The 25,803-nt window shown below is 38.4% G+C and overlaps 2 protein-coding genes across 5 annotated transcripts; one reads left to right on the top strand and one right to left on the bottom strand.

The window, feature by feature from the left end:
- The first annotated feature begins 4,875 nt into the window (after nucleotides 1-4,875).
- Nucleotides 4,876-13,938, top strand: LOC128531345 (G protein pathway suppressor 2-like). Its single transcript, XM_053505192.1, has 11 exons — nucleotides 4,876-4,963; nucleotides 5,220-5,337; nucleotides 7,061-7,170; nucleotides 9,299-9,411; nucleotides 9,525-9,604; nucleotides 10,640-10,719; nucleotides 10,850-11,024; nucleotides 12,184-12,267; nucleotides 12,416-12,492; nucleotides 13,242-13,337; nucleotides 13,556-13,938. Exons 2-11 carry the CDS (start codon nucleotides 5,244-5,246, stop codon nucleotides 13,646-13,648), a joined length of 1,002 nt encoding a protein of 333 aa, XP_053361167.1. The 5' UTR covers nucleotides 4,876-4,963; nucleotides 5,220-5,243; the 3' UTR covers nucleotides 13,649-13,938.
- Nucleotides 13,939-15,946: 2,008 nt separating this feature from the next.
- On the bottom strand, nucleotides 15,947-20,710 carry LOC128528341 (eukaryotic translation initiation factor 5A-1). Of its 4 annotated transcripts, none has more exons than XM_053501172.1 (6): nucleotides 20,332-20,710; nucleotides 18,896-19,071; nucleotides 18,547-18,651; nucleotides 18,307-18,438; nucleotides 18,139-18,211; nucleotides 15,947-16,070 (listed from the first exon to the last, which is right to left on the bottom strand). In XM_053501172.1, the coding sequence occupies exons 2-5, from the start codon at nucleotides 19,061-19,063 to the stop codon at nucleotides 18,149-18,151; spliced, it is 468 nt and encodes a 155-aa protein (XP_053357147.1). In that variant the 5' UTR covers nucleotides 19,064-19,071; nucleotides 20,332-20,710; the 3' UTR covers nucleotides 15,947-16,070; nucleotides 18,139-18,148. The 4 variants fall into 4 exon arrangements, with proteins under 4 accessions (XP_053357147.1, XP_053357154.1, XP_053357139.1 ...); XM_053501179.1 differs by lacking the exon at nucleotides 15,947-16,070 and adding an exon at nucleotides 16,105-17,238; XM_053501164.1 differs by lacking the exon at nucleotides 15,947-16,070 and adding an exon at nucleotides 16,105-17,149.
- Nucleotides 20,711-25,803: the final 5,093 nt, after the last annotated feature.

Raw genomic sequence — 25,803 nt, 5'->3', positions numbered from 1 at the left:
ATGTTAAATGCTTAATATGTAATAATACATTGCCCAGCCAAAAGTCACACACATTGATATTTAATTCAATCACATTTAGTTTTGCTTACAGTAAACAATGTGGTGACCAGTTTGTGTGAAAGTGATACCTCATGCTTCCAGAACCACTTAATTTTCTTGAATATTCCTCAGTCATCAGGAAAGAAACACCTGGATAACCTCATCATTTACCAGACTTTATCACAATATGAGAGTCTAGACCTGACCAACTGAAGGAACCCCAGATCTTAAGATGGCCTCAAAAGGCTTGTACAGTGGCATGTTTGGAGCATTGTTTCCCCTCTTATCCTGATGCACCTGTCACATGACCTCTTTTCATTGCTCAAAAGTCCAATCTTTATTCTCCTTAGCAATTTTTTTTTCTGATGAATCTTACTGTTTAGTCCTAATCCTGTGAGCTCTATATTAGGTGTATGGAAATGCTCTGACCCCATTTCTTCCACAAAGTTGATAATTCAGCACTATCCTTCCTGGTTTTTAGAATGTGTTAAAGACTTACTCTATACACAGTTCAAGTAATTTTAAATCCAAATTGTTAGGTATGTATGTACAGTACCAGTCAAGAGTTTTACTTCTATGGTCATTCCTGATTTCTATTTTTTTTTTCTACATTGTAAAACAATTCTGAAGAAATACAAAATATGCAATAATCTCATTTGAACAGTTGATAGAGATGTCTGCTACAGTTAGGCCTTCATAACAGCACTAATCTGAGGTGCTGTTAATTGATGATTTTAGAGGCTGGTAACTAAATAAACTTCTCTGCAGCAGAGGTAAGTATTGGTCTTGCTTGCTTGTGATGGTATTCATAGAAGCCAGTTTCATCATAGTACTTGATGGGTTTTGCAAATACACTTGACAATACTGTTGTTGCAAGAAGTATTTCAGAACAGCTTATACTGTATTCATGTCTAAAAAAAATAATATAACAAAACCTTTATAACCAGTTAAAACAGTGTTCTCTCTGTTAGTGGCTCAGAGATACTGCAGAGAAAAATCAATAACCTGTTTATAGCAGTGCATTTACAGTAGATCTAAATATTTTAAAGTTTACCATACTTTAGGGTGTGGTTAACAAATAACAGTGCTGCAATATTTACTTATTGGGACGTTAAGAGGTCCTATTATGCTTTTTCAAATGTTTTCTTTCATGCAGTGTCATGTAGCTGTATGTGAACATAAACGATCTGCACTATTTGTGACGCTGACAGTGCACGATAAATGGAGTTTTTGTCTGTTAAAAAAAAGAATCGGCTCACATTTGCCTAAACGAGTAGTTAGCAAATCTATTTTTACTCCACGTCACTCCGTAAAATATTTGCATAATGTCCGCCCACGTCACGAACAACTTGCCCGCCCACGTTCTACATCACGAACAACTTGCCCGCCATCTTACAATTAATGTTACCATACTCTTGTTAATGTGACCGAGCATTCATGCAAGGTTCGCTTAAACACTTTGTAATATAAAAAAAACTATAAAAATGAAAGCACACGAAATCCTTTTTAACTGTTTATTCTCCACCATTCACCAAAACTGAACTCTAACACTTACCATACACGCGAAAAGTAAGGGAACAGAGCATGCGCACTTCGCTCATCACACACACACAAAATGCATGATGGACTAGCGCTGGCGTTTGGACGAGAGAAGGAGAGATTGTTGTGGATCATTTTCTTTCGAAGATTTTTTAACCGGATCATCGGCCTCTTGGATTTCATTAACCCTGGTAAGACCGAACTATACTCCTCTAACACACATACAATAAACACAGACTTGGGACATTTTCCACTCACTCGCGTTCACATACACATACAGTTTATTATATGTAGTTTGTAAATATTGTTTATATTTTTGTTTGGTTGTTGTGCACCTTTTTTATTTACTTTATTTAGTTTTGTATAATACACGTTTGCTTTATATACTTGTTTGTGTTTGTCCTTTTTGCTCACTGGCCTTTTAACGCAACACCGACACAAAGATAAAAGACCTCTCGATTTTTGTAGCCACAGTTAATATTAAATTAGCTGGTCATTACACAATAAAACCGACGCCATCTGTTTTATGTATTGACAGGTCTCCAGAGCCGTCGTTCAGTTATGATCATGGGCATTTCTTTTTCCGACACACACTGTAGCGGTAGACCAGTTATAAATCACAGCGGCATCTGACCAATCACAGCAGTGAGGGCTCACTGAAAGGAGGGGTTTAGACAGACTGAATCTTCGAACTGCTTCACACGAGTCGTTTACGAATCATTTAGAAATGGGGTAAAATTAAATCTATTTTTAGAGAAAACTAAAGTGTTTTTTGACCTTGCATACAAGTAAACCTGTTTTAAGAGACTCATTAAGCAATATTACCAACCTTAAAATGGCATAATTGGACCTCTTTAATCTTTATTGTGGTAGGTGTGGATGGTAATAATAACTAGTAATCCAGTCATTCTTGTGTATATTCCACAACACCTTTGACAGATAAGTATACCATATATGCACATTTTTAAAAAGATTATTTAAATGCATGTAATTATAGACAAGTTTACCCCTAAATATCATTATTTAGCAAAAGTTTTACTAAGCAAAACTAAACCATAAATCCATAGAATTTCAATTATACAACTGGAAAACACAGGAATAATGTTACATTTAAAAAGACGTTCTAATTAAAGCCAGACCTTAAATGCTGCTTGTAGAGGTGACATGACTACATATGAAGACTAAACACAGAACAGACATGATAAACACACTGAATGCATGAGGAAACATGGTTTACGTTGTAATACCTATTCAAGTAAGTAAGCACACAGTAGCTAAGTAATCAGCATAATTTTCTTGTTTCTTAAGGTTGCATGTTTCAATCTCGCCTCTAAATAGAGTTTGAATGTTCACCCCATGGGTTTGTGGTTTTCCTCTGGGTTTTCTAATTTCCCTCCACAGTCCAAAGATATGGACTATTTGACTCCATCTAATTCTGTCTACCATCTTACTTTGTCACATCAACCTCCTGGCATGTCCTCCCTCGCCACATCAATAAACCTCCTTTCAGGCCTTCCTCTTCTCCTCCTGCCTGGCAGCTCCATCTTTAACATTCTCCTACTGATATATCCCTAATCCCTATTCTGCATACTGTATGTTAAAACCATCTAATCTGGCTTCTCTGGCAACTTTGTCCAAACCCATCCTATACTGTCCCTCTAATATACTCATTCCTAATACTGTCCATTGTCGCTCCCAAAGCAAGTCGTAGCATCTTCAACTCTGCTTCCTATCTTTTATCAGTGGCAAAGTCTCCAAACCCTAATGGACTCACAATCACTCTTCTCTTCACATCTCTACCACACTCACCATTCCTTTGGACAGTTGATCTTAAATATTTAAACTCCTCTACCTTCACTCTTCCCCTTTACTACTTGCAAACTACACCTTTCCCCGACCATCTCTCTCATTTACACACATGTACTCTACCTTGCTCCTACTGATCTTCATGTCTCTTCTCTCCAGTGCATTCCTTTATGTCTCTAGTCTTACCTCAAGCTATCATCTGCAAATGACTGAACGATGACTAACTTTTTTTTTAATATAGTGTTCGTCCTGGACGGGAAAAGAGTTTAATGGTAGTTTAAAAAGTTTCAAGCTAAAAATAAGCTGATCAGCTATTATGCAATCAGTGATATTATTATTTCAGGTTGAAGCCCATGTACATGTAGATGGACCCTGAAAATACTAATGGCAAGATTTTGAATTTACTCTCATTTCATCTTATTACAGTCAATGCTAAAGAGAGGATAGAGACAGTTTTAAGTTTATGCTTTGTAGATGATAAGTTGTACTTCTTTCGTTGTCATCCAAATACACTTTCTGTTCCGTAATCGGAGAATGAATCACAGATGATAAATCGAAAAAGTAAATCGGATAAGGATAACATTTTGTCTTAAAATGACTCCAGCGTGTTAAAATTCACTTGAACCACTTCACTATACTCTTATTTCAGCTGTGAAAATATTAAGTAATCCCAGTAAAAAATATTCAGTTTAGCTTTGCTAATGAATATCTATTGGTGCAGGTGTTTGTCTACATTGAGCAAGTAGCTTATTAATATCTCATTTTAAAGTAGAATATTACATCCACCAAGTAACTGTTCATAACATCGTTTTTACTCAACATTTTGATTTCTCTTATGGTGCAAATTAAACTTAAGGCAAATACTAAAGTACTGTTTAATACTTAAGTTTAAATAAATTCTGTCCAGACAGTTTTGCATGACTTAATCTGGGAAAGACAGATTTTTCTTTTTATTTCTGAGCTTCTCCAATGTATGAAACATAAATCCTGTATATCACTGAAGGAACGAGTTCTGATCAACGTACAGTACAGACAAAACCTTTCTCATATACTCATATAGATAGAATATTTTCCCCCTAATGGAGCACAATTTGACTAATAAATAAATCAATAAAACATTGTACATCTTAAAAACATGATAAAGGTAGGGAGTATATCGTGTTTGGTTTGTTCAGCTACAGAGGGATTGAGTAGATGTCGTGGTACTGAAACATGGCGTCTGTGATATTTCTGACGGCAGATGCGCAGTACCGTTTATTGTCCAGTAGATGGCGCGACTGTCTGTAATTAGTAACGGATAAAGTCGAAATATAATAAATATAACATTTACGTTACATTATTTAGCAATATTAAATTATTGTTTTTTATTATATTAAGATTTTTTTAATTAACAAGCGTACAGATTTCTCACAAGACGACGTCGCGTTCAGTCTTTTACTTTGTCTAGCCTGCACCGGACAAGGAAACGAGACATTCGATGTGATGCCGGAAGTGGTTATACACCGACCGTATAACAACTCAAAGCTACACCCGAGCAACATTAAGCTGTATATTTATAGTTTATATAGAGGCGAAGGAGGTATGTCTGGTGTTTAATAAAAACCGAAAAAAGGTTCTCGTGCTATATGTATTTGTTTTATTGTTTTTTTGAAAAGCAGAAATCGCTAAATAATTGTATTTTAGTGCGCAAGCTCTGTTTCCTGCTTCATAAAAGTCATTTTCAGTGTTCGGACAATACTAATGGCTAGACTAATATAAACTCTGGACTGTGTTTGCTGTCTGAGTGTGGTACTGATGGTGAACTGTGTGTGTTTGTGTTTGTGTTTGGTGTGTAGCTGGCCCCTCCGCTCCCCGTCACCATGCCTGCTCTGTTGGAGAGACCGAAACTGTCCAACGCCATGGCCAGAGCCTTACACAAACACATCATGAGGGAAAGAGAGCGCAAGAGACAAGGTAGAGCACGCACTAACAGCTTTATCTTCTTATACCAGAGTAAAGTTACACTAAGAAGTATTCAACAATAATACAGATCATACTGAATTAATGACTGTGCTCAGAATCTCAGTGGATCTCCAAACAAGGTTGCCAGGTCCTAACAAAATAATTCTAACCCATGCAGAAGGTCTCAAGCTAACCCTTAAATACACTAAATAGACAAAAGTGTTGATTTCGAGTGTTTCAGTCAGGACCCATTTCCCCAGTGAAGGGCAAGCTAGCTTACCAGACATCTTGGACAATGCTATGCTTCCAACTTTGTGTCAACAGTTTGCGAAAGGCCTTTTCTATTTCAGCATTACTATACCCGAGTGCACATTGCAGGGACTATAAAGACATGGTTTGGTGAAGAACTTGACTGGCCCGGACAGAACCCTGACCTCAACCCCATCGTGCACCTTTGGGATGAACTGGAATAAGGATTGTGAGACAAGCCTTCTCATCCAACATCAGTGCCTGACCTTATAAATGGTCTACATAATTAATAGGCATGAATTCCCCAAAACACTAAAATCTTGTGGACAGCCTTCTAAGAAGTGTGAAAGCTGTTATAGCTGCAAAAGTGGACCAACTCCATATTAAAGTATATGTATTTAGACAAAATATAATTGCAGGTTTGGACAAATACTTTCGTTCATAGAGTGTATGTTGGTAATACATGATTCACAGAATGCTCATTCACTGGTCAAAAATTTTAGTACGAGTCCAAAATGATGCACACTCCAGTTGGCTGCCGGGTCTTATTTACGTTTCCAAAAATGGATTCCCTTCTGGTAATTTGCACAAGTAAGCAGCATGCAATGATTTGTTTTTTGTTTGTGGTCCGGGAGTGTGCGGAAATCATTACTGGAGATGAGACATAGAGACGATTAATCACTATAAGCCTGAGAGTAAACGGCAGAGTGCGGAATGGAAATATCCTCAATCTCCAAACATGAAAATGGTCAAAAGTCAACTGCAGCTGAAAAATTGATTCTTACACTTTTCTGGGATTCTTAAAGTTTTCTGGGATTTTAAAATTTTTGACTTCTGTATGTACATCAGTGATCCTCGAACCTGGTTATGGACATCAATACACTGTCTGCATTTAAACTTAAAAACTACCATTAAAAACTTTCTTGTGTGAAAGAAGACAAAGGCTTTATTTGTCGCATATACAGTACTATGCAAATGTATTAGGCATGTTATACCTGGTTACCATTATTAAGTACAAAATCATTCACTATTTCTAAACATAACTTGAAAATTAATATACAAATATTCTTCCATAGACTTATTTATTGACTTGTTTTTAACTAATGTTTGTAAACTAAATGGTTTTGCACATAATAATGCAAGCATTATAATTCGATGCCTAAGACTATTGCACATTACTGTACATTACAGCACAATGAAATTATTATTATTTATTATATTTTATTTTTAATCCCTGCTTGTTATGAAAATGCAGTCAAAGTCCCTGCATTTAGCACCCCTGGAACAGAAAGAGTTAAGGGCCTTGCTCAAGGGCCCAACAGTGGTAACTTTACGCTATTAGAGCTTAAATCCTATAGCCTTAACTGTTAAGCCACTACTGACCAAAATTAATCTGTTTTGCCATAGACCATGGCCCTGGTCACTTACCACTGCCTGAATTTTCATCAGTTTCTTTTTTTTATATTTCTTTTTTACTTACTTGCAGAGGAGGAAGAAGTGGACAAAATGATGGAGCAAAAGATGAAAGAGGAAGAAGAAAGGAAAAGGACAAAAGAGATGGAGGAAAGAATGTCACTAGAGGAAACAAAAGAGCAGGTGCGTATATTAGACATGAAGACATTAGAGGCAGCATTGTACATGTGTGTGTTGTCTTTAGGGCTTTGCAAGAATTAGCACTATTTTGTAAAAAAAAATCATATTGTGATTTCCAGTTTATGACATTAGTGATTCTTACATCTGAATGGAAAGCATGTTAGTAAAATAGTTTAGTATGTTCTCTTTGTCAATTTCTAAAGCAACCAAAAAACAAAAACAAAAAAAAAGCTAAATATTATTATTATTGTTATAGCTAAAACTACAATTAATAGTCCATAACCCAATCTGGTAATGCTTGTGGTCGTAGGTAAATTGATAATGTTTTGTATGTATAGGGAAAATAAAAGGTACAGTGTGTAAAGGATTTCGTTATAACTGCATAAAAGTAATTACTAAGTCAGCAGTGAATAGAATGGTTTATAATATGAAATCCCTGGGCTGCTGTAAGTTGCCATGATGATCCTGTATTAGTAATTTATTGACCGTGCTGTGTCGGTAGTCTGGTTGGAAATAACAGGGAATTTGTGCGCGCACAAACACGTCAAATGTCATAATTAACTATCTTTATGCATGAAAGAATTCTGATAAAGGACTAAGAAAGTGACGGGGAAGAAAAGAAAATAGAAGTTAGAGAAGTACATCAAGCAGTTATTAGACAATAAGAGGAAAATTGTAGTTCAGAGGTTTAGCTTTTGTGTTCTTGCTGAACAGGTTGTTCTCGGATTTGATGGCAAGCTTGTGAATGACTCATTGGAGTTGGTGTTTCTTTATATCTCTGGTGAGTGTGAGTTATCCTCTGGTGTGGGATTTTAGCACATTAATAACAACATTCAATATTTAAGCAGTATCACGCGAGAAGGAGTGCCGTTGTTCTGGATATCAGTTACAACAACATGCTGAATATAGTACAACAACACAACCTCGAGTATGATCTTGCTTTTATAGAAAATAAATGGCGTTTGTGGAACTTCTTTAATCAACAGATTCTGATTTATTTATTTATTTATTTTAGTTAACACACATCCTTCCAGTACTGGTGGATTTAACTGTGAATGACGAAGCTGGTGACAGACCGTGTAATAGTTTAAAATTCTTACCAGTACTATATAGCCAAAAGCTGAGGAGAATAAACATTGGAGGTGGTGCAGAGACCAGAGAAACTTATATTCCAACTTATTCCGCTAAGCTAACATCCAGGTTTCCAGGGTTTGATTCTCAAATAGTTTAAAATGAAAAGTTTTTTCCACACACCAGGTAGTGCCCTACAAATACGTTTTCTTGCTGAAAGTGCTGCTTTGACTGCTATTGAATGTGGGTTTTGGCAGGCAGCTGCTCTCCCCTCTTTCTAATACTTAGGGACTGTTCTGTGATTCATATAGTTAGACGTCCCAGTGCTGTATGCTCTATATCGCCACTTGCCTCCTGTCCAATCAGATTACTCGCTCGGAACTGTTGTGTAATATTCTTTAGCTGTCTACATTGTGCACAATCACAATTGTGTTTAGAGGTTTTTGCAATCTAACACTCATTACTTCTAACAATCACAGTCATGTGCGCATTTAAGGTTTTATTCTGTAATACCAAGTAGTTGTGAGTCTGGAATACTTGGGCTATGTGTCAAATTGCATACCATCATAATAAATATTATGTAGCCATAACATTGCATTCATTACTATTTAGGCATATTTCTTAGTGTGCATTATGTGGTTTGGGACATGAATTCTTCCTGAATGTGTTTCTTGGCACTCAGAGCTCCCTCTCAGCTCTCAGCAGAGGAAGAGTACAGCGTCCATTAACCTACACAATGAAATGTTTATCCACACGTTGATTGTAACAGGCTTTTGAACTTTTTTTTTTAAAGCACAAAAACTTGCATACAGCAACTTTAAGTAATTATTTTCATAGACTGAAAAGAATGCCCATAAAAGTGCCAATAAAAATGCAGCTGCTCTGTAAGTGTAAACACTGACCACTTTTTCTGAGAATATTGTTTGCAGGTTTTTAGTGAACGCTCATGAATTGCTGGAAGCCAAAAGTATTGCTCAAGCAAATGACGCATGTTTAATCCCCAAAAAGCTCCTTCTGTTGCCAAGAGAATGTTTTGTGACGTTGCTGTACCGTGTTTCAGGTTCAGAAGATGGGGGAGAAACTGCAGGGTTTGCAGGAGGAGAAACATCAGCTCTTCCTGCAACTTAAAAAAGTGCTTCATGAAGAGGAGAAGCGACGAAGAAAGGAGCAAAGGTGTGTGCGGAAAGCGTGGGTGTAGAGTTGCCAGCATCATAATTTTATGCTGCAATGTTTGCTAATCTCAGCAGCTCTGTTTTCACACTTTTTTTATTGTTTTTAAATGACAGTGATATCACAACACTGACTTCAGCCAGTTACCCAACCAGCATACCTCTGCACTCAGGACAGCACCTGCTCACCCTGCAAGGTAGGTTTTAAAGACTCAGTTTCATGGTTTTACGTAATGCGTGGTTGAGTCAAAAATAATCCACACTCTGGCTGTAAAGTTTATTATAATAAATCTTTAGAGAAAAATTACCCACGAATGCACCACTGTTTCATGTCTTCATTAGTAATTTTAGCAACCTTAGTAGAGCTGCCAGTTAGGTCAAAGCCCAATAGAACAGGATCAGGACTATAGGGAGGATGCTTTAACGTCTCAATGAAATTTTTGCAGAGCAGATGTGCAGTGTCATAATAACTCCCTTGGATGGCAGTCCTCTGCAGTTAATCTGAAGTTTAGTTTTCAGCTCTTTAATAAGCATCCCACTGTAACAAGCACTGTTGATTGTTGAACCATTTAAAAAAAAAAAAATTTTTTTTTAATGTTTTAATACTTGCCATTCAGAATCCAAGAAAAATTTTCCAGCTGATGGTTGACCTTTAAACCTTTTCTTGGTCTGCAATTGAGAATGTTTCCATTCCATACTCTGTCGTTTCCTCTTAGGCTCATAATGATAAAGCAGTAATTATTCTCTTTAAGAAACTTTCACCTTCCTTCTCCAAACGCTTCCGTTTATGGTCTTATGTGAGCTGTTTCGGGCACCAGGTACATCCTAAGACCACAAAAAGTGACCACGAATCACTGCATGCTGCTCGCCTTTTGTGCAAATCACAAGTAGGCCATCCATTTTTGCTCGCACCGCAGTTACAAATGAACTGATGCAACATGTTTACACCTGCACTGGTGACCGGAGAGACAGTAGCATTGAACGTAAAGTACTGACAAAGCATTAGCCAACAAGTTTTAATATAACCAGAGTATGAATGATTTTGAACTCACCAAAATCACTATCGTAGATAGTAAAAAAAAAATTTTAAAGCGGTGTAGTGTACCTGCTGCTGGTGAAAGAGGCTTTGGAGAGGCAGTCATCCTTCTGGGAACTCAACTACACAAATTTCAAATGTTATGATCTGATAGAGGTATTGAATTCTCTTCGTCAATTTTGTATCTGTCTTTCAGGCAGTCCTGTGAGTCACAGTAGGCCCGCTGGTCTGTTAGCAGAACGTGGTAAACAGTTATTTCCGGCACCTGGTATCCCTGTAAGTCTTTTGATTTGTTTTGCCACTTTTCTCAAAGTAAAGATGGGCTGCTATACATTATACTGCTTGTTTACACGCTTGACATTACAAGTGTGCACATCTCTAACCCATCGTTATTTGTGTTATTTAGGGCCGTCACTTTCCTGGTCAACCTGCTTTCACTGCAGGCTCTACTGAGCATGCTCAGTTTTCAGCCAGCCCTGCAGTTCATGAGGCGTACACAGTCACGCAGACTCAGCACCCTTCCACCTACGGCCCAGCTGCATCGGTCCCCATCAGCTTCTCAGGAACGCAGATCAGGGCGGGTACGTACTGTATAAAGCCACTAGGAGTAAACTCTGGTGGCCAATATGTCAAGAAAATAAAGATTCCCACACACACACACAAAAAGATACAGAAGGAGAGGAGGGCGCACTGAGTCTCTAGGCTTACGGGTACTGTCTGTTAAATAGCTGCAAATGCATATGAGTGTGTCAAATCTCAAAAAGTAGAAAATATGTCTGTGTGGGAAACAAATATAGCGCTCAATCAAGAAAACTATAAAACACAATAAAAAGGCCAAACCCTTTTGGACACGCCACATTCAAGTTCTAAAGCGAAAGACTTAAAGCAATCTTTAGTAAAGTAATGCTGTAACTGTAAATTTTTAATCTTATTAAACACACATTGAATTTAGAAAGTTTTTACTTTGTAAAAACTTTGTTTTGCTTGTATATATTTTTAATTCTTTTTGTTTTATCAACTGGAGGATCTGTGGTTAGCATTTTAGTAGCACATGCCAGCTTACTTGCACTTGAATGTTGCGTGCATAATGACTCTTATGGCAAATAGTTTTTTTTAATCCATACTAGTTACTGTCTATTGTCTATTACTGCTATAGTTGCAGGATAGTATGTTGTCCTGTAATTGCAATAGAAACCTTATTGTAGCCATGAAGGATGTTCACGCTCAGTAACAATACTCGTACAGACTGTGGCATTCAAACAATGATTAATATGATATGAACAGACCCACGGTGTGCCACGAAAACATTCCCTTCACCATTTCACCACCTCCACCAGAGTGAACTATTAACATAATACAGCTCGGGTCCATCAATTCATTCCTCTGGTACCAAATTCTGACTCCACTGTCTGTGTGCTTCAGCAGCAATCTAGATTCCTCTGCAGATGTGATTTTTTTAAAAAGATTTTCAGTATTCCAGTTTTGGTAAGCTTGAGCCCATTGTCGCCATAAAGTGATTCCTGCACTAGGTTGATATGTCAGTGAGACCTAATGTCATCTTTTTGTTATTGAAGCCCATCTGCCTCAAGGGTCTAAGTGTTGTATCTTCTAATATGATTTTTCTTTTTTTTTTTACTGAACAACTTAGTATCCTTTCAGTTACTGTTGACTTCCTTTCTGTCTAGCCATTCTCGTCAGATCTCTCTTACCAACCTTTTATTTTTACTACTCTGTCTATAGGTGCTTCAGCTTTCCAGACCATGTCCTACCTGCCCCATCAGCCACAGAGTTATGCTGTCCACAGCCACTTTGCTGCCCAGCCAGGTAGACATAAGCTCATTGTTATTATGATGTATTCTTTCTTGACTGCTTATTTCTAGCTGTCAAAATGCTGGTGGTTTTTTTTTTTTTCTTTCTGTGTTTTTCTCCAACACCTCTTATGTTGTTAACTGCTTTTTATTGTTTATGACAGGATTTCTCCCTAGTGCCGGTATACCCCTTCAGAAGCAACTTGAACATGCCAATCAGCAGTCTGGCTTCACTGACTCGGTAAAAACATTTGATTTCTGGATTCACATCATTCTTAAAAACCTACTTGTGATAGTAGGGGGACCATTGCATGACCTTGTGGTTCCTGTTTTAGATAAGTGTCTGCCCTGTTATTACATGCAAAACATTTTATAGGTTTGTTTACAGTAATTATTTTGACATCTCTCGAAATGGGCACTAATGTGGCTTGCTGTTTTGGTATACAAAGTAGTCTGCGTGTGTGTCAAGCCAACCCATGCATGCTCTTGTGTGCACACAAGTCAAGGCTTGCCATTGGATGTCCTTATGTTTTTTTGTTTGTTTTTTTGTGCTGTTTCATAAAGCTCAAGAACTAAACCAAAAGATTTTTTACTTAACATTGACCTAAAATACTGAAGCTAACACAGCTGCATTATTGGTGTGCGTCATTGTGTTGTTTGCACTCAATCAGTAAGTTAGCAAAAAGTCCTCTTGTGTAGCAGCTATGGCCTGACAAACTTCATAGCTAACCTAACATCACAGGGCCTTGGTTTTTATATTAAAACTTGTCAGTTGTTTTCTGTAGCATATACCATATGTGCAACTACAGCGAAGTCATATGGTTTGCCTTCTAATTACATTTCATGGAGTATTTGACTATTTGACTAAACACTAGAGACATTAATCCTGTAAAAAAGTGTGGGAAAAACTTATACACAAATACAAGTCCTACAAATTGCTAAAAAGTTATGCCGCTTGATGAGAAAGGGGAATGTCTGCATGTGTTACAGGGTGCCCTGAGGTCCATGCATGCCCAAGCTCTACATGTAAGTGCTGCAGGACTGCTTCCTACACCTTCATTGGCTGTTCAGATTCCTACTGCAAAGGTGCGCTTACTGAGCAATACATTGTCTTTTCTTGTATCTTTATTTTATCACACATTCTAAATTTTTTTTATTTAAAAAAAATTACTTGTTTTCCCAGGCACCCATAATGTTATACAATTTTTATTCATTTTCCTTATATTATTCACTCATTCTGTTAAATGTATAGTTTAGATAGATGTATTTAATATGCTTAACGCTAATTTCTTTGTATTTGCCAGGCCCCGTTTCAGAGCTCTCCACAGTCAGCTCCCCGTCACGCTTTCCTCTCCCACCCACAAGCTGGACAGAGATTCTATCACCATAGCAAGTAACCAAAAGCAGAGTGCGGAAAACATGTGGACAGTAACCAAAATAATCATCAAGGGGTCGAATAAATGTTCATAATTCTGCAGAGGTCTGATTTGGATGGTCTCTAAGATGTAAATACACTTTTCATGTAGATAGTTTGTGGTGCTTTTTTTTTTTAAAAAAACCTTTTATTTGATGCATTGCTCACTAGCATGTTTTTGTTTAATGGATACATCCGTTGTTAAGCATCAAATTTTTTGACATTTTGTTTAAGTAGCTCTTGTTCAGACTGAATAAAATACATTTTCTCTGAGTGAATGATTTATTTTGCATATCCTGCTTGCATGCATTTAAATTGACAAGAGTGCTGCAAAATAATGTTAAATGCCAAGTGAAAACATTTCCAGAGACAGGTGTTTATTACTACTGTAGAGGAAGTTCCAGTTGTTTTTAAACCAAAATTAGGTTTGACAACTATAGCTAGATTTTATTTTTCTTTAAAGTTTCTAAGTATGATTGATTTTTTTTAAACTGTCACCTAGCCAAAAGTTTACAGGCATTCTAAAAATTATAGGCCAAAAAATTATCTTAAATAATCTACTTGTTGCTTATTACTGATTCAAATAAAGCTTCTATGAATATGTGTTAGACGTAATGCTCAAAATTCTTGTTAAGACTGAATTGGCCTGTACGAGGTGTTTCTACTGGAAATAAAGTGTGGTTCACTTAAAAAAAAAAAAAAGTAACTAGGATGAGACCTTGCACTGTACTAACATATTTTATTATATTGTGCTTTGGCTCTAGCAGGAAAAGACTACCTTAAATCATCAGTAATGAGCGAATATTTCATAATCAGAACATATTCCCTTTCAAGAAAAATAAATCTGATTTAGAATTCCTGATACCTGGCATCCTAAATCGAATATAACTTAATCTTCTCTAAACAATATTATACTACCAGCCAATCTTCATGCATTTTGTGTAGGAGCTCCACAATGTATTTACAATATATCTACTATGAGGAATCGCTCATAAATACACTAAAAGCATTTATTTACTCTAATAAAAAAAATGGCACAAGCCAACTGATTGCAACTGACTGTGAAAAGCAAAATGGTTTGAGCAGGTTTTCAACTCTATTTACAGACACTAACCAACTCTGTCTGGAAGCCCCGCACCCTTCCCCCCTCCTCCCTCCCCCCATGGTCACAGGCTCTCAAGGTTTGTGGGGAGGCCTTACTTTCTGTGAATGTGTAAAGAGACTGTATGGTGGCCAAAAGTATTGAGACAAGTCAAATTCAGTGTTTTAATTACATTGTGGTTTTTTTTTTTGGTAAAAATATTATATGCAATGAAATTGCTATACAACTATGTATCTATATATACTGTACATGTACATAGAATTTTTCTCCCTACAAAACCTGCTGTCTGCACTAATTTGTCACATGCTCATTCCACACCTGCTTGAATTCTTTCTATCTAAGATCATGTACAGAAGATGGTTTCTCGACTGCTACATCCTACAGCCTTCTCATTGTCCAACAGTTCTCTATTGGGTTTAGTTCTGGAGATGACCCAGGCCATTGCCAACTAGTTTTTCACTAGTTTTGAGTTAATTAGCACTTTGACAACACTTCAGCCAGATAGGCAGGAACTAATTAGTGAAATCACCTGTTTTTGCTTACAGGGAGAGCAATAATATATGGCATATGTTGCCTTACTAATTTTGGCCACTGCTGTATGCTCAATATAGCTAACATCAGACAGGTCTATCAATGAAGTCTATTTATTAGGGTTGTCAACAAAATACTTCAACTGAAAATGGTCAAAAAAAATCACACAGAAGTGAACTGCATCAGTCTGCACTCAGATTCAGTCATTCAGGTAGCAGCATCATTATTTTAAAATGTAATGTTTTCTTTAACATTTTAACTTCTTAAATAATTTCTATGTGTCCACCTGACATTTCACACTTGATGCTGCCAGCAAGCATCCTGACAATAAGCTGGTTATACTACAGTACATTCTACCATAATCTCCTGAAGATGGAAATGATGGCATCACTTGTATTTTAAATTTTTTATGGTAAACTGCAACCAGGGAAAAATCATTATCACATAGTTACTGTTTACCCATATTCACATTTCAAATTTTGATTAATCACGAGTATTGCTGTTGTGATGTAAGGTTATTCAGGTATTTAATCATGTTCATATCCCAATTAGGTCAAAATAGTCTCCCTACATAACATTTCCTGCCTACAACAGCCTGGAAGAAAGCCACACTACATTGCCTTAGAACTAAGATTATTATTCCAATAATAAGGGTTGAAATAGCTTTTTTATTAATGGAAATACAAATATTTTGGTTGTTTTCATCGAGTTCCAGTAATTCTGTACAATGTCAGCATACAAGTGTCTTGCAATAATGAATGTCCATCAGACACTGAAACAGAAAAGGCAAACATGTAGGTGCTCAATTTAATATTAGGGTATGAGAATCTCTTTAATACAGCTGTTTATCACAGTCAGGGTACAAACAAAAGTTCTGCTAAAGTAATATGAAAGTAAAAAGAAATTATTTTAACACCAAGTTCAAATATGAGCCAGCACAGGAAGCCAAACCCATGGGGATAGGGATTCACCAAATTAAAATAAATGTTGGAGAATAACCCCTGTTAAGAAGTGATAAGGGAATGACAGTTGTACATCTCTTAGCCTGAGTATGTACCGAGACCAAACTTCTTGCCAGCTGTACTCCCCAAATGTTCAAGTTTTGTTTTTTGGGGGAAGAGAGGGTGTCCCTCCCATCATTTTAAGACTGCAGTCCTGAAAATTTGGTTAAACCATTTTTCTACATGAAAACATTCTTATATTTGATGAAGTGCTTAAAATGGTGTAAACAGGACATTTTATTTATCTTTTTTACATCTCGCTAAATACATGTTCACTCATTATGAAGACATCTTCCCCATCTTTTATATTTTGGCTACCAAAAAATAAAGGATTAGGTGTAAGACCACGCCACATCTCATTACACATGGTCTTCTTGTCTTTTACCGCAGTGCCGCCATTAGAACACAACAGTCCAATTTAAACTGGTAAGAGATGGTGGCGACCGGGACAAATGTAAATATAAAAAAGGAAACGAAAAAAAAACAAGCCAAAGACAAAATGAGAACAGACGCATGTTAGTATAATACATATGACGTGCCTTTACAGTTCCCAAAGCTAAAGATCTTGTGTCATTCTGCTTTTTTCCTCTAATATATACATTCAAAATATTGTTGATTAATGTATATTCAGTGTATTTACAGAGATATTTGTCCATTTGCAACCATTTCCAATTATTTATTTTTTTTCTTCTAATCGTCCAACCCAAAGACAGGCTTAAGTACATAAAGAACGGGAGAGAATGAAGAATTAAAATAAAAAGAGGACGGGGGAAAAAAACAACAGGAGGGGATAGCATTGCTGAGGCGTAATTCTCTCCTTTTGTCCAGGTCCAGTGCATCTTGCAAATACCTGAGAGAAAGGAAGAAAGGAAAAGCAGAGGAAAAACAGGCAGGAGTAAGGGAGCAAGTCAGAATGAAAATTAAAAGGGTTAGGTAAAACTAATAGAAAAAAATTATTTAAAAAAAAACTCAAATAAGAGGAAAAGAAATGGACAGTATAAGTAGCTAGAATTCAAAAACTTCCACCACATTGTATATCTAAGGCAGATGTGACATTTGTCACAATTTCAGAATGTTTTCCCTCCTTTAATTGCAAGGTAGCTGGGAACATAGCTGGAGTTACAAATCCATGATGTACAAGGTGTTATGAATCAGATGGTTAAACAACCAGCAGATGGAAAGAGGGGGGGCGGGGGTAAATAATAAAAATATATATATATATATATATATATATATATTATATATATATTAGGCCCCGCACTTAGTGCAGATCCAGGGATCATTCTAATGTTCATGTCAAATTTACCATTGATTAAATGTTAATAGATTATGTATAGTAGCAACCTTGGATGCCTTTATTCTTTAACAATTAACCCTGTTGTGATATTTACACAACAAATGTAATACAGATAAAAAAACAGAACATACATAACATCCTATGTACAGTTTGTTCATGCATCTTGTCCGATATGGTCTACAGAGCAATTGAATACAAAGTGTGTTTTGCCATTTGTGTTATGGTGGTGGTCATGCAAGCACCAGTGTGCAAAGAGCAAACCATCATCCTCCTGCTTTCTATAGTGAAATTTATACATAAATGTTGTACAGAAATTTTTGAACAGACAGTTAAGTGAACACACACCGAAGAGTTTTTGAACTAAATAGTATATTTTATTGAGATCACCACATGGATAATTTGACTGGAAAAAAATAATTGCTGGAATATAACGTAAACACTCGGATTAGTGCTTTGCTGTTGGCACACTAGCGTAGCACAGTTACTCTCTAGCAGGTGAGCATGCATACACATACACACATACACGTGAGAGCTCCGTGTACCTGCTGGGCTTTATTTAGTCATGGCTTTAATGGCCACTGCAGCCTCTTCATTCATTGCAGACAGGACACTGATCTGAAAAACACAGGCAAGAAAGCAAATCAGTCAACCAGATTCACGTAAATCATCTACAAAATAGGTGTAGAGTCGATGTGTTTTAAGGCATTTACCAGCATCTCCTCTCCAGCTTCATACTTGCTCTCGATCTCTTTGCCCAGGTCTCCCTCAGGCATTTTCAAGTCTTCTCTGACCTCACCGCTGTCCTGGAGCAGAGACAGGTAGCCATCTGTAATGCCAATCAGCTGTGGATGAGAAAAGAAAGTTGTTTTAAAAGTTGTAGTTGTTGTAAAAGTCTGTGTGGATATGTTAATATAGGTCACTTGTTCCTTCGAAACAAAGACCCGTCCTACCTGATAGTCCATTCTCTTGATGTTAGGGACATCCATGTTGTGAGTTGAGGGACAAATATCTTCATATTTTTTGCCAGTAAAGATGTCAATGCCAACCATGTGGACCTGTTGACAAAAACACAAAGTTAGGCGCTTCGATGATTTTAAACCTCGAGACATGCATGGTGGCCGCATGTCAACTACTGGACATCCGTTAACATGTGATTTTTAAAGGTGTCTTATTGTATACCACATTACATTTTGAATGCCATGAATTTCCAAGTTTCTTCAACAAAGGATGGTTTTTAATTTACAAAAGCTAGACTTTTTAAAACTACTTAAACAAGCCTTATTCACTAAAGCTGGTCACCTTTGCGTGCCCATGTTTGCCAGTTTTGGAAGTGGACATCTCCACAATCTTGCATGGTCGACCCTTCAGCACCACAAAGCCGTTCTTGCGGAGAGCAGAACACTGCATGGGGTAGGTGGTGGAAGCCCCAGCATCACCTGTTGTAAAGTCCACATCTGCATCTGCCATTTTGTATCCTGAAAGCAGACAAACATTAAACATTCATCTTTTAGGTCTAGGAAGTGATATTCAACATACTGGTACAGTAACGTTAAGTGGGAAACTTGCCAAAACTGCATATGGTAAATCGACCTTTCAGGAGTCAGAATTTGTTTAAGCAAACATGTTTTTATTATTTACATAATTAAAGAACTTTGAAGTATATAATTAAACAGTGTTCCACCTCGCTAGCTCGAACACCAGGGCTAAATTAGGTAACGCATGCATGGCACCTGTTAGCCATGCTGCTGCACAAACTAGACTTTTTCGAAAATTAAGTACATTTGGGTAAACTAAGGATTCCTTTTTTTTTTAGTCTCACATATTAGATTTATTAGCGTAGCGTGAGGTATTGGGAGGGGGGGAATCATGCATTTAGCGAATAATGCCTGCAGTGGTGGTGTATATCGGCGCGTACGCGCTCACGTGGAAGGGCCCAAACGTCAAGTCATGCTGTGTCCATCGTGCTATCAGCGTGTCGGCGTAAACAGCATGTTAGCACGTTTACACGGCGTGTCGGCGCTTTAAAACATCAGATTAACTATATTAAAGTTTGGGATTTGGGATTTTAGGGGAAAAACGTCGCTCACGGTTTTCTGCCCCACACTGTCAGCAGTAAGCCCGCCGGCGCCTCTGCACATGCTAACGCGCTAGCCCGGACCGAGGAGGCCGGCTGAACAAAGCGCGCTGAACTTAGCCTGGAGTTCATTCACTGCGGCCTGACTGCGGCTCACTCGCGTCCCACCCGAGCTCATGGCTCACCGGGGACCCTCCTGTGCGCACACCCGGTGAGCCGCCCGACTCCAGGCTGTTCACACGCCTATAGCGCTAACACGAGGTGTCCCTGCTGTGTGCCGCGCTAATCCGGGGCGCTGCGAGGCCGGCCGGCCATGGGCTTGAGCTACCTTCAGTCATCTGGTCTCGTTCTACATATAACGTTTTAACTTGACTAGATCTACAGAAATGCATTTTTACATTTTACATATTGCAGTTCCGCAAAGTTCAAGTTGAGGCCTAAAGAAAATTTTGTTGTCGTCATCCTGACATCGCCACACCAGGAAAATTAACACACAAAGAAACCCGCTTTGTCTAAAGTTAGAAGTATAAAAAGAATCAAGTCAGTGTACAAAATATCAGCATAAAAGATTAGAGCTTGTGTTAGGAACGGGAGTTTCTGCTATAGCGAGCTCGCGCCATGTTGCTAGGTTAATTCAAAGCCACCCCAAACGTGCACTCACCTAATTCGCGATCTTTTCCACCCTAGACGTTAAACGGGGCAATCCACCAGCTGAGTTAAGTCTCGCTTGATCTCTCACGGCTTCACTGCTCGCTTATCTCTCGGCGGCGCGCGCTGCCCGTTCTTGTCTTAATTCAGCTCTTTGGAGGCTACCGTCATTCCAGGCGTTTCTGTTTCTCTTTTTCTTCTTCTCCTGACTTTCCTTTTCCAACAGCGGGTCCGAGCGTTTTGACGAGGCCTCACGCACAGGTCAGCAGCCGACAAGAGTGTGAGCCCCAAAAACACACACACACTCTTTCTCGCTAGCTTTTCTCGTTCACTCTTTGACTCAGCCACACATAGCCATGAAACGAACCACAGCAGTTTCCTCCTCACTGCGCATGCGCGCTCGCCCTTCGCTCTTTAAATTCTATAGGCCGGGCGGGGCGCGCGGTCGCGTGAGCGCGCTCTGCCTCGTGGCCGGTTGATCAGTTAGCGGTAAAAACATAGACCTCTCATTATGGAGATTTTTCAATAAGTCATTTTCACTGTGGTGTTTTTTTGTGTTAACTCTATACTAAAAATGCCCGACTTTTTCCATCTCTATAGATCCGGTCTTGTTTCTCCCCCATTAATTCTTCCAGATGGGTTCCGCTAGTTATGGGCGGAAAGGTACGGCAAAGGCATATTCCTCAAAACTCTACGTAGCCCGTGTTACGCACGCCACGATTCCCCATTTTCAGGCATGCGCACTGAATGTCCCCATCCCACGATCACAGCAGTATACACCGAAGAGCCTAAACATTAAAGCTACCTGCCTGATATTGAGTAGGACCCCCTTGTGCCCCAAAACAGCTCTGTCCCACCGAGGCATGGGCTCAAGAAGATCTCTGTATAGCTGACGCCAAGGCGTCAGATCATTTATGTCCTGATTGTCTTGTTTGTCTAGGACATCCTACAGATTCATGATCTTATTAGGCGAATTTGGAGGCAGAGTCAACACCCTACCATCCTGGTCCTACCATCTTCGAGGGATTGAAGAAGATATGCATCTAAACTAAACAGAGATTGAAGAAGACATGCATTGAAAAAGACATGCATCTAAACTAGCTCTTAGTTTTCTGATTGAAGAAGACATACATCTAAACTAGCTCTTAGTTTTCTGTCCTGGCTCTTAGGTGGTGTAATGAACACCAGATGTCCTGGACAGATTTCATGTCCAGATGTCTTTGATCTTTACACTGGTAATCTTTAAGAGACAACTAAAAACCTATCTGTCTGTTAGGTAAACTTCAGTGTTTAACTTATGGTATTTCTAGTTAGTAATGTAGTAGGAATGTATTTAATGATGGAAACTTTAAAGCACTTATGTACAGTGGTGTTCAAAATAATAGCAGTGTGTTGAAAAAAGGGAGTAAAGCTCCATATCCATATAATAACTTTTAATTTAAATCACATAAATGCATTGGACACCCTGCACATTTTATTCTGAATCACAACATGAAGAAAAATGTGCTAAATGTATTATTAGTTTAATGTATGTGAAGAAAAACAAATATTAGTTTGTTCAAAGAAATATCAGTGTCATCTTTATAAAGTGACGAATTTACAGTTTAAACAAAAATGCTTGAGGTTTAACCTTTCTTGTGCATCTTTGAACTAATATTTAGTTGTTTAACCATGCTTTATGAGAACTGCTTCACATCTGTAACAATTGTACTACATGCCACAATTCCTCGGCATTTCTTAGTTTTGCCTCAGAAACAGCATTTTTAATGTCCGCCCACAACTTTTCTATTGGATTAAGGTCTGGGGATTGGGCTGCCCACTCCATAACGTTAATCTTGTCGATCTGGAACCAAGGTGCTGCTCAGTTACTGGTGTGTTTGGGGTCGTTGTCTTGTTGAAACACCCATTTCAAGGGTATTTTCTCTTCGGCATAAGGCAACATGACCTCTTTAAGTATTCTCATGTACTCAAATTGATCCATGATCCCTGAAATGTGATAAATAGGCCCAACACCATAGTACGAGAAGCGTCCCCATATCCTGATGCTTGTGCCTCCATGCTTCACTGTCTTCACAGTGTACTGTGTCTTGAATTTAATGTTTGGGGGTCGTCTGACAAACTGTCTGCAGCCTCTAGACCCAAAAAGAACAATCTTGCTTTAATCAATCGACAAAATGTTGCACCATTTCTCTTTAGGCCAGTCAATATGTTCTTTAGCAAACTGTAACCCCTTCAGCACGTCTTTTTTTAACAATGGGACTTCACGATGGGACAAGGGGAGATCAGGAAGACCTTCAATGAGCCCAATCCCCAAAAATGGTGAAACCATTGCACAAGTTGTGCATGATGATTGTCTGAGAACAATCACTGCCACTGCTGCAAATCTCAGTGTCTTATACGGAACAATCCAAGCAATCCTCATTGTGTGATTTAAACACACAGCATGTTGCTGCCAAGTTCCCCAGGCTGCTGACCCAGGAGCAGAAACAACATCGAGTCAAAGTCCGGCAAAAACATTGCCAGGGTGTCTTGGATAACCCGTCTTTCATGTCAAGGGTCATTACCTGTGACAAAACGTGGGTGCATTGATATGACCCTAAGAGAAAGTAACAGTCTTTACAGTGGAAGAGCCCATCTTCTCCATGACTAAAAAAGGCGAGGCAGGTCTGCAGCTCAACCAAGTGTATGCTCATCGTCTTTTTTGTAATTTGCAGCATTGTGCATCGGGAATTTGTCCCCAGGCAACAGACCATCAATAGTGAACTCTATTGCAAGGTTTTAAGGCATCTGAGGGAGGACATTCTGCAAAAAAAAACGCTTGATATCCCTCTATGTCTGAGAAGTGCACATGCATATTCATAGTACAGTAGATGTAGTGGGTTTACTGTTCAATAAAGACACAAGATACAGAACTGTCGGCTCTACATTTCTACAGTAGATATTTAAAATGAAATTGAACAGAACATTGTTTAACCTACAGTATATGTAAGGCTCTATATTTCAAGAAAATGTATGAGCCTTTTTCCTATATTAACTTGTGATTGATGGTTTTGTATTTGCAATCTTAAAGATGGCATCACAAATAAACATTGGCTTTTTACAAAACTTGTGTTTTCTTGCAAAGACAGAAAATAGAAAGCTATTGAATTGCCTGAATATAGGCCATAATGCATGATCATGGCCAGGAGGCCAGTGTTGCCAGTCTGTGGTTATTCGGATAAATATAGCTGTGTGAAACTTGAGTCTGGGGAACATTTAATGGTAGAAGGGGGTAGAGTTAGGGAGGCTAAGGATGGTCCTCTTCCTCACCTCGACGCTAGAGTTTGCTCTCAGTGCTTTGGCCCAGGCTCTTGGGCTATAATTTATCACTGAAGGCTGCATGAGTTGATATGTGCTTAACAGATGGCAGGTGCAGTGCAGCATGAGGATGGTATAGCGTCTTCTTGTTTTCTCTTTAATAAAACAACATACTATTTAGAGATCATTGTTGATATTTGGAAAATAAAGCATGATGGATTCTATATAATGTTGACCCTGTAGACATGTTAAGTCTGCACAAAAAAGATCTGAAAATGGCTACATACCCAAAAATTAAGAAACCACATACAAACATTTTCATTAGTTCACCTTACATCACACATACAATGTGTATGAAATAAATAATAATGCACATTAGCATACTATATTGTGCTCTAAATGTATTTTTGTGTTTACTATCCCAATGTATTTACACAAAGGTTCAAACATAATCTTATTCAAGAAATCCTTAAACTAAAGTAAATACCAAAAATTAAAAATTAATTTCCAAACTGAAAGTCAAACATTCATTATACATATAATATATAAAATTTAAAACAAACATCGCTATATCGTATTATTAAACAAACTTTTAAATTTGTTTTCTTTGTTTGGTAGCACTATTGCATTGCACCTCCAGGGTTGAGGGTTTGATTCCCACCTTGGGTCTGTGTGTGTTTGCACGTTCTCCCCATGTTTGGTAGGTTTCCTCCAGGTACTCCAGTTTCCTCCCACAGTTATTCTCACGCCACTCAGATTAGGTTAACATGCATTTCGAAATTGCCCTGTGTGTGTGTGTGTGTGTGTGTGTGTTTGTGTGTGCGCCCTGCGATGGACTGGTATTCTGTCCAGGGTGTATTCCACCCTGTGCCCTGAGGTTCTTCCCCAACTCTGTACACAGGATAAGTAATATAGAAGATGATATATAAAATTAATAACTTATAGAAGAGCACAAAATAACTATGTATATATGACAATATAGTGCCGGTCAAGTCAAGTAGGCTTTTATTGTCCCTTCAACCAAATACAGTTCAGTACACAGTAAAACAAAACCTAAGTGCTAAATACAGCAAATTAGAGTAAACCTGGAAACAGAAAAGACAATTATGTTCTCTCTATATCATTATATAAATAAATTTGTGAGAGAAAACATGGCATGTGTGTATGGCACTATGGCTTGGTGGCTAGGACTGTCACCTTGCACCTTCAGCTTGGGTTTGATTTCTGCCTAGAGTTTGCATGTTCTCCCCGTGCTTTGTGGTTTGCCGTTTCCAAACACTTTGTGTTCTGACACCTTCCTATTGGAACCAGCATTAAACTTTAACTCAATTTGAGCTACATTAGCTCTTCTATTGAGTTGGAATAAAAAGGCCAGTCTTCTCTCCACATACTGTATGCAACAGTGAACCTTGGCCACTCATGACCTTGTCACCAGTTCACCATTTTTCCTTCCTTGAATCACTTTTGGTTTGTCCGGCTCACTACAGCCTGGGAACATCCCATAGGCTGCTTTGGAGTTGCTCTGACTCAATTGTCTAGCCTTTACAATGTGCCGCTTCTAATAGTAGCTACATTTTTAATATCTCATTACAATGGCAGGTGGAAGTGGGTGGGATATATTGGGCACTTCATGTGGGATGTTCCTGATCTGCAGGGTGATAGGTGGCCAAAGCTTACTGATGCATATGGAGAGCGAAGGCTGACCCGTGTAATCTGATCCAATAAAAGCGCTAGTGTAAATCACATTGGTTAATCAGAAACTTTAATGCTGGTTGTGATAAAAAGGTGTCAGAACATGCAGTGCATGCCTCTTATGGTGGCAAAAGGGGGACCTACTCAATATTAGGCAGGTGGTCATAATGTTATGGCTGATATGCAAAGTCCACCTATCCATCTAGGAACCTCAGTAATCTAACTAGAGACCGTAGAGGCCAATGGTGACAGAGGCAGGACTGTGGCAGGACCTCCGGTTAACATCACAAACTAGGGCAATTTGAAAACGCTAATCAGCCTAATCTGCATGTCTTTGGACTTTGGTAGCAAACCAGACTACCTGGAGGAAACCAGGCAAGCACGGGAAAAACACGCACACAGACACAAGGCGGGAAAAAATAATCAGTTGTCTAGCCATCAACAATGTATACAATTTGGCCTTTGTCAAAGTCCCTCAAACCCTAACACTTGCCAA

Source organism: Clarias gariepinus, chromosome 1 (genome assembly GCF_024256425.1).
Source record: "Clarias gariepinus isolate MV-2021 ecotype Netherlands chromosome 1, CGAR_prim_01v2, whole genome shotgun sequence".
NCBI classification, from domain to species: domain Eukaryota; kingdom Metazoa; phylum Chordata; class Actinopteri; order Siluriformes; family Clariidae; genus Clarias; species Clarias gariepinus.
The sequence above is the reverse complement of the archived record's forward strand: the minus strand, read 5'-3'. Positions and strand labels throughout refer to the sequence as shown.

Excerpts from the sequence above, each read along its gene's own strand:
- LOC128531345 (XM_053505192.1), top strand. The coding sequence starts at position 5,244 with ATGCCTGCTCTGTTGGAGAGACCGAAACTGTCCAACGCCATGGCCAGA. Across the intron at positions 12,493-13,241 it reads AGTCTGGCTTCACTGACTCG|GGTGCCCTGAGGTCCATGCA; the intron begins GTAAAAACATTT and ends CATGTGTTACAG. Across the intron at positions 13,338-13,555 it reads TTCAGATTCCTACTGCAAAG|GCCCCGTTTCAGAGCTCTCC; the intron begins GTGCGCTTACTG and ends TGTATTTGCCAG.
- LOC128528341 (XM_053501172.1), bottom strand. The coding sequence starts at position 19,063 with ATGGCAGATGCAGATGTGGACTTTACAACAGGTGATGCTGGGGCTTCC. Across the intron at positions 18,652-18,895 it reads GCAAACATGGGCACGCAAAG|GTCCACATGGTTGGCATTGA; the intron begins GTGACCAGCTTT and ends TTTTGTCAACAG. Across the intron at positions 18,212-18,306 it reads AAGCTGGAGAGGAGATGCTG|ATCAGTGTCCTGTCTGCAAT; the intron begins GTAAATGCCTTA and ends TGTGTTTTTCAG.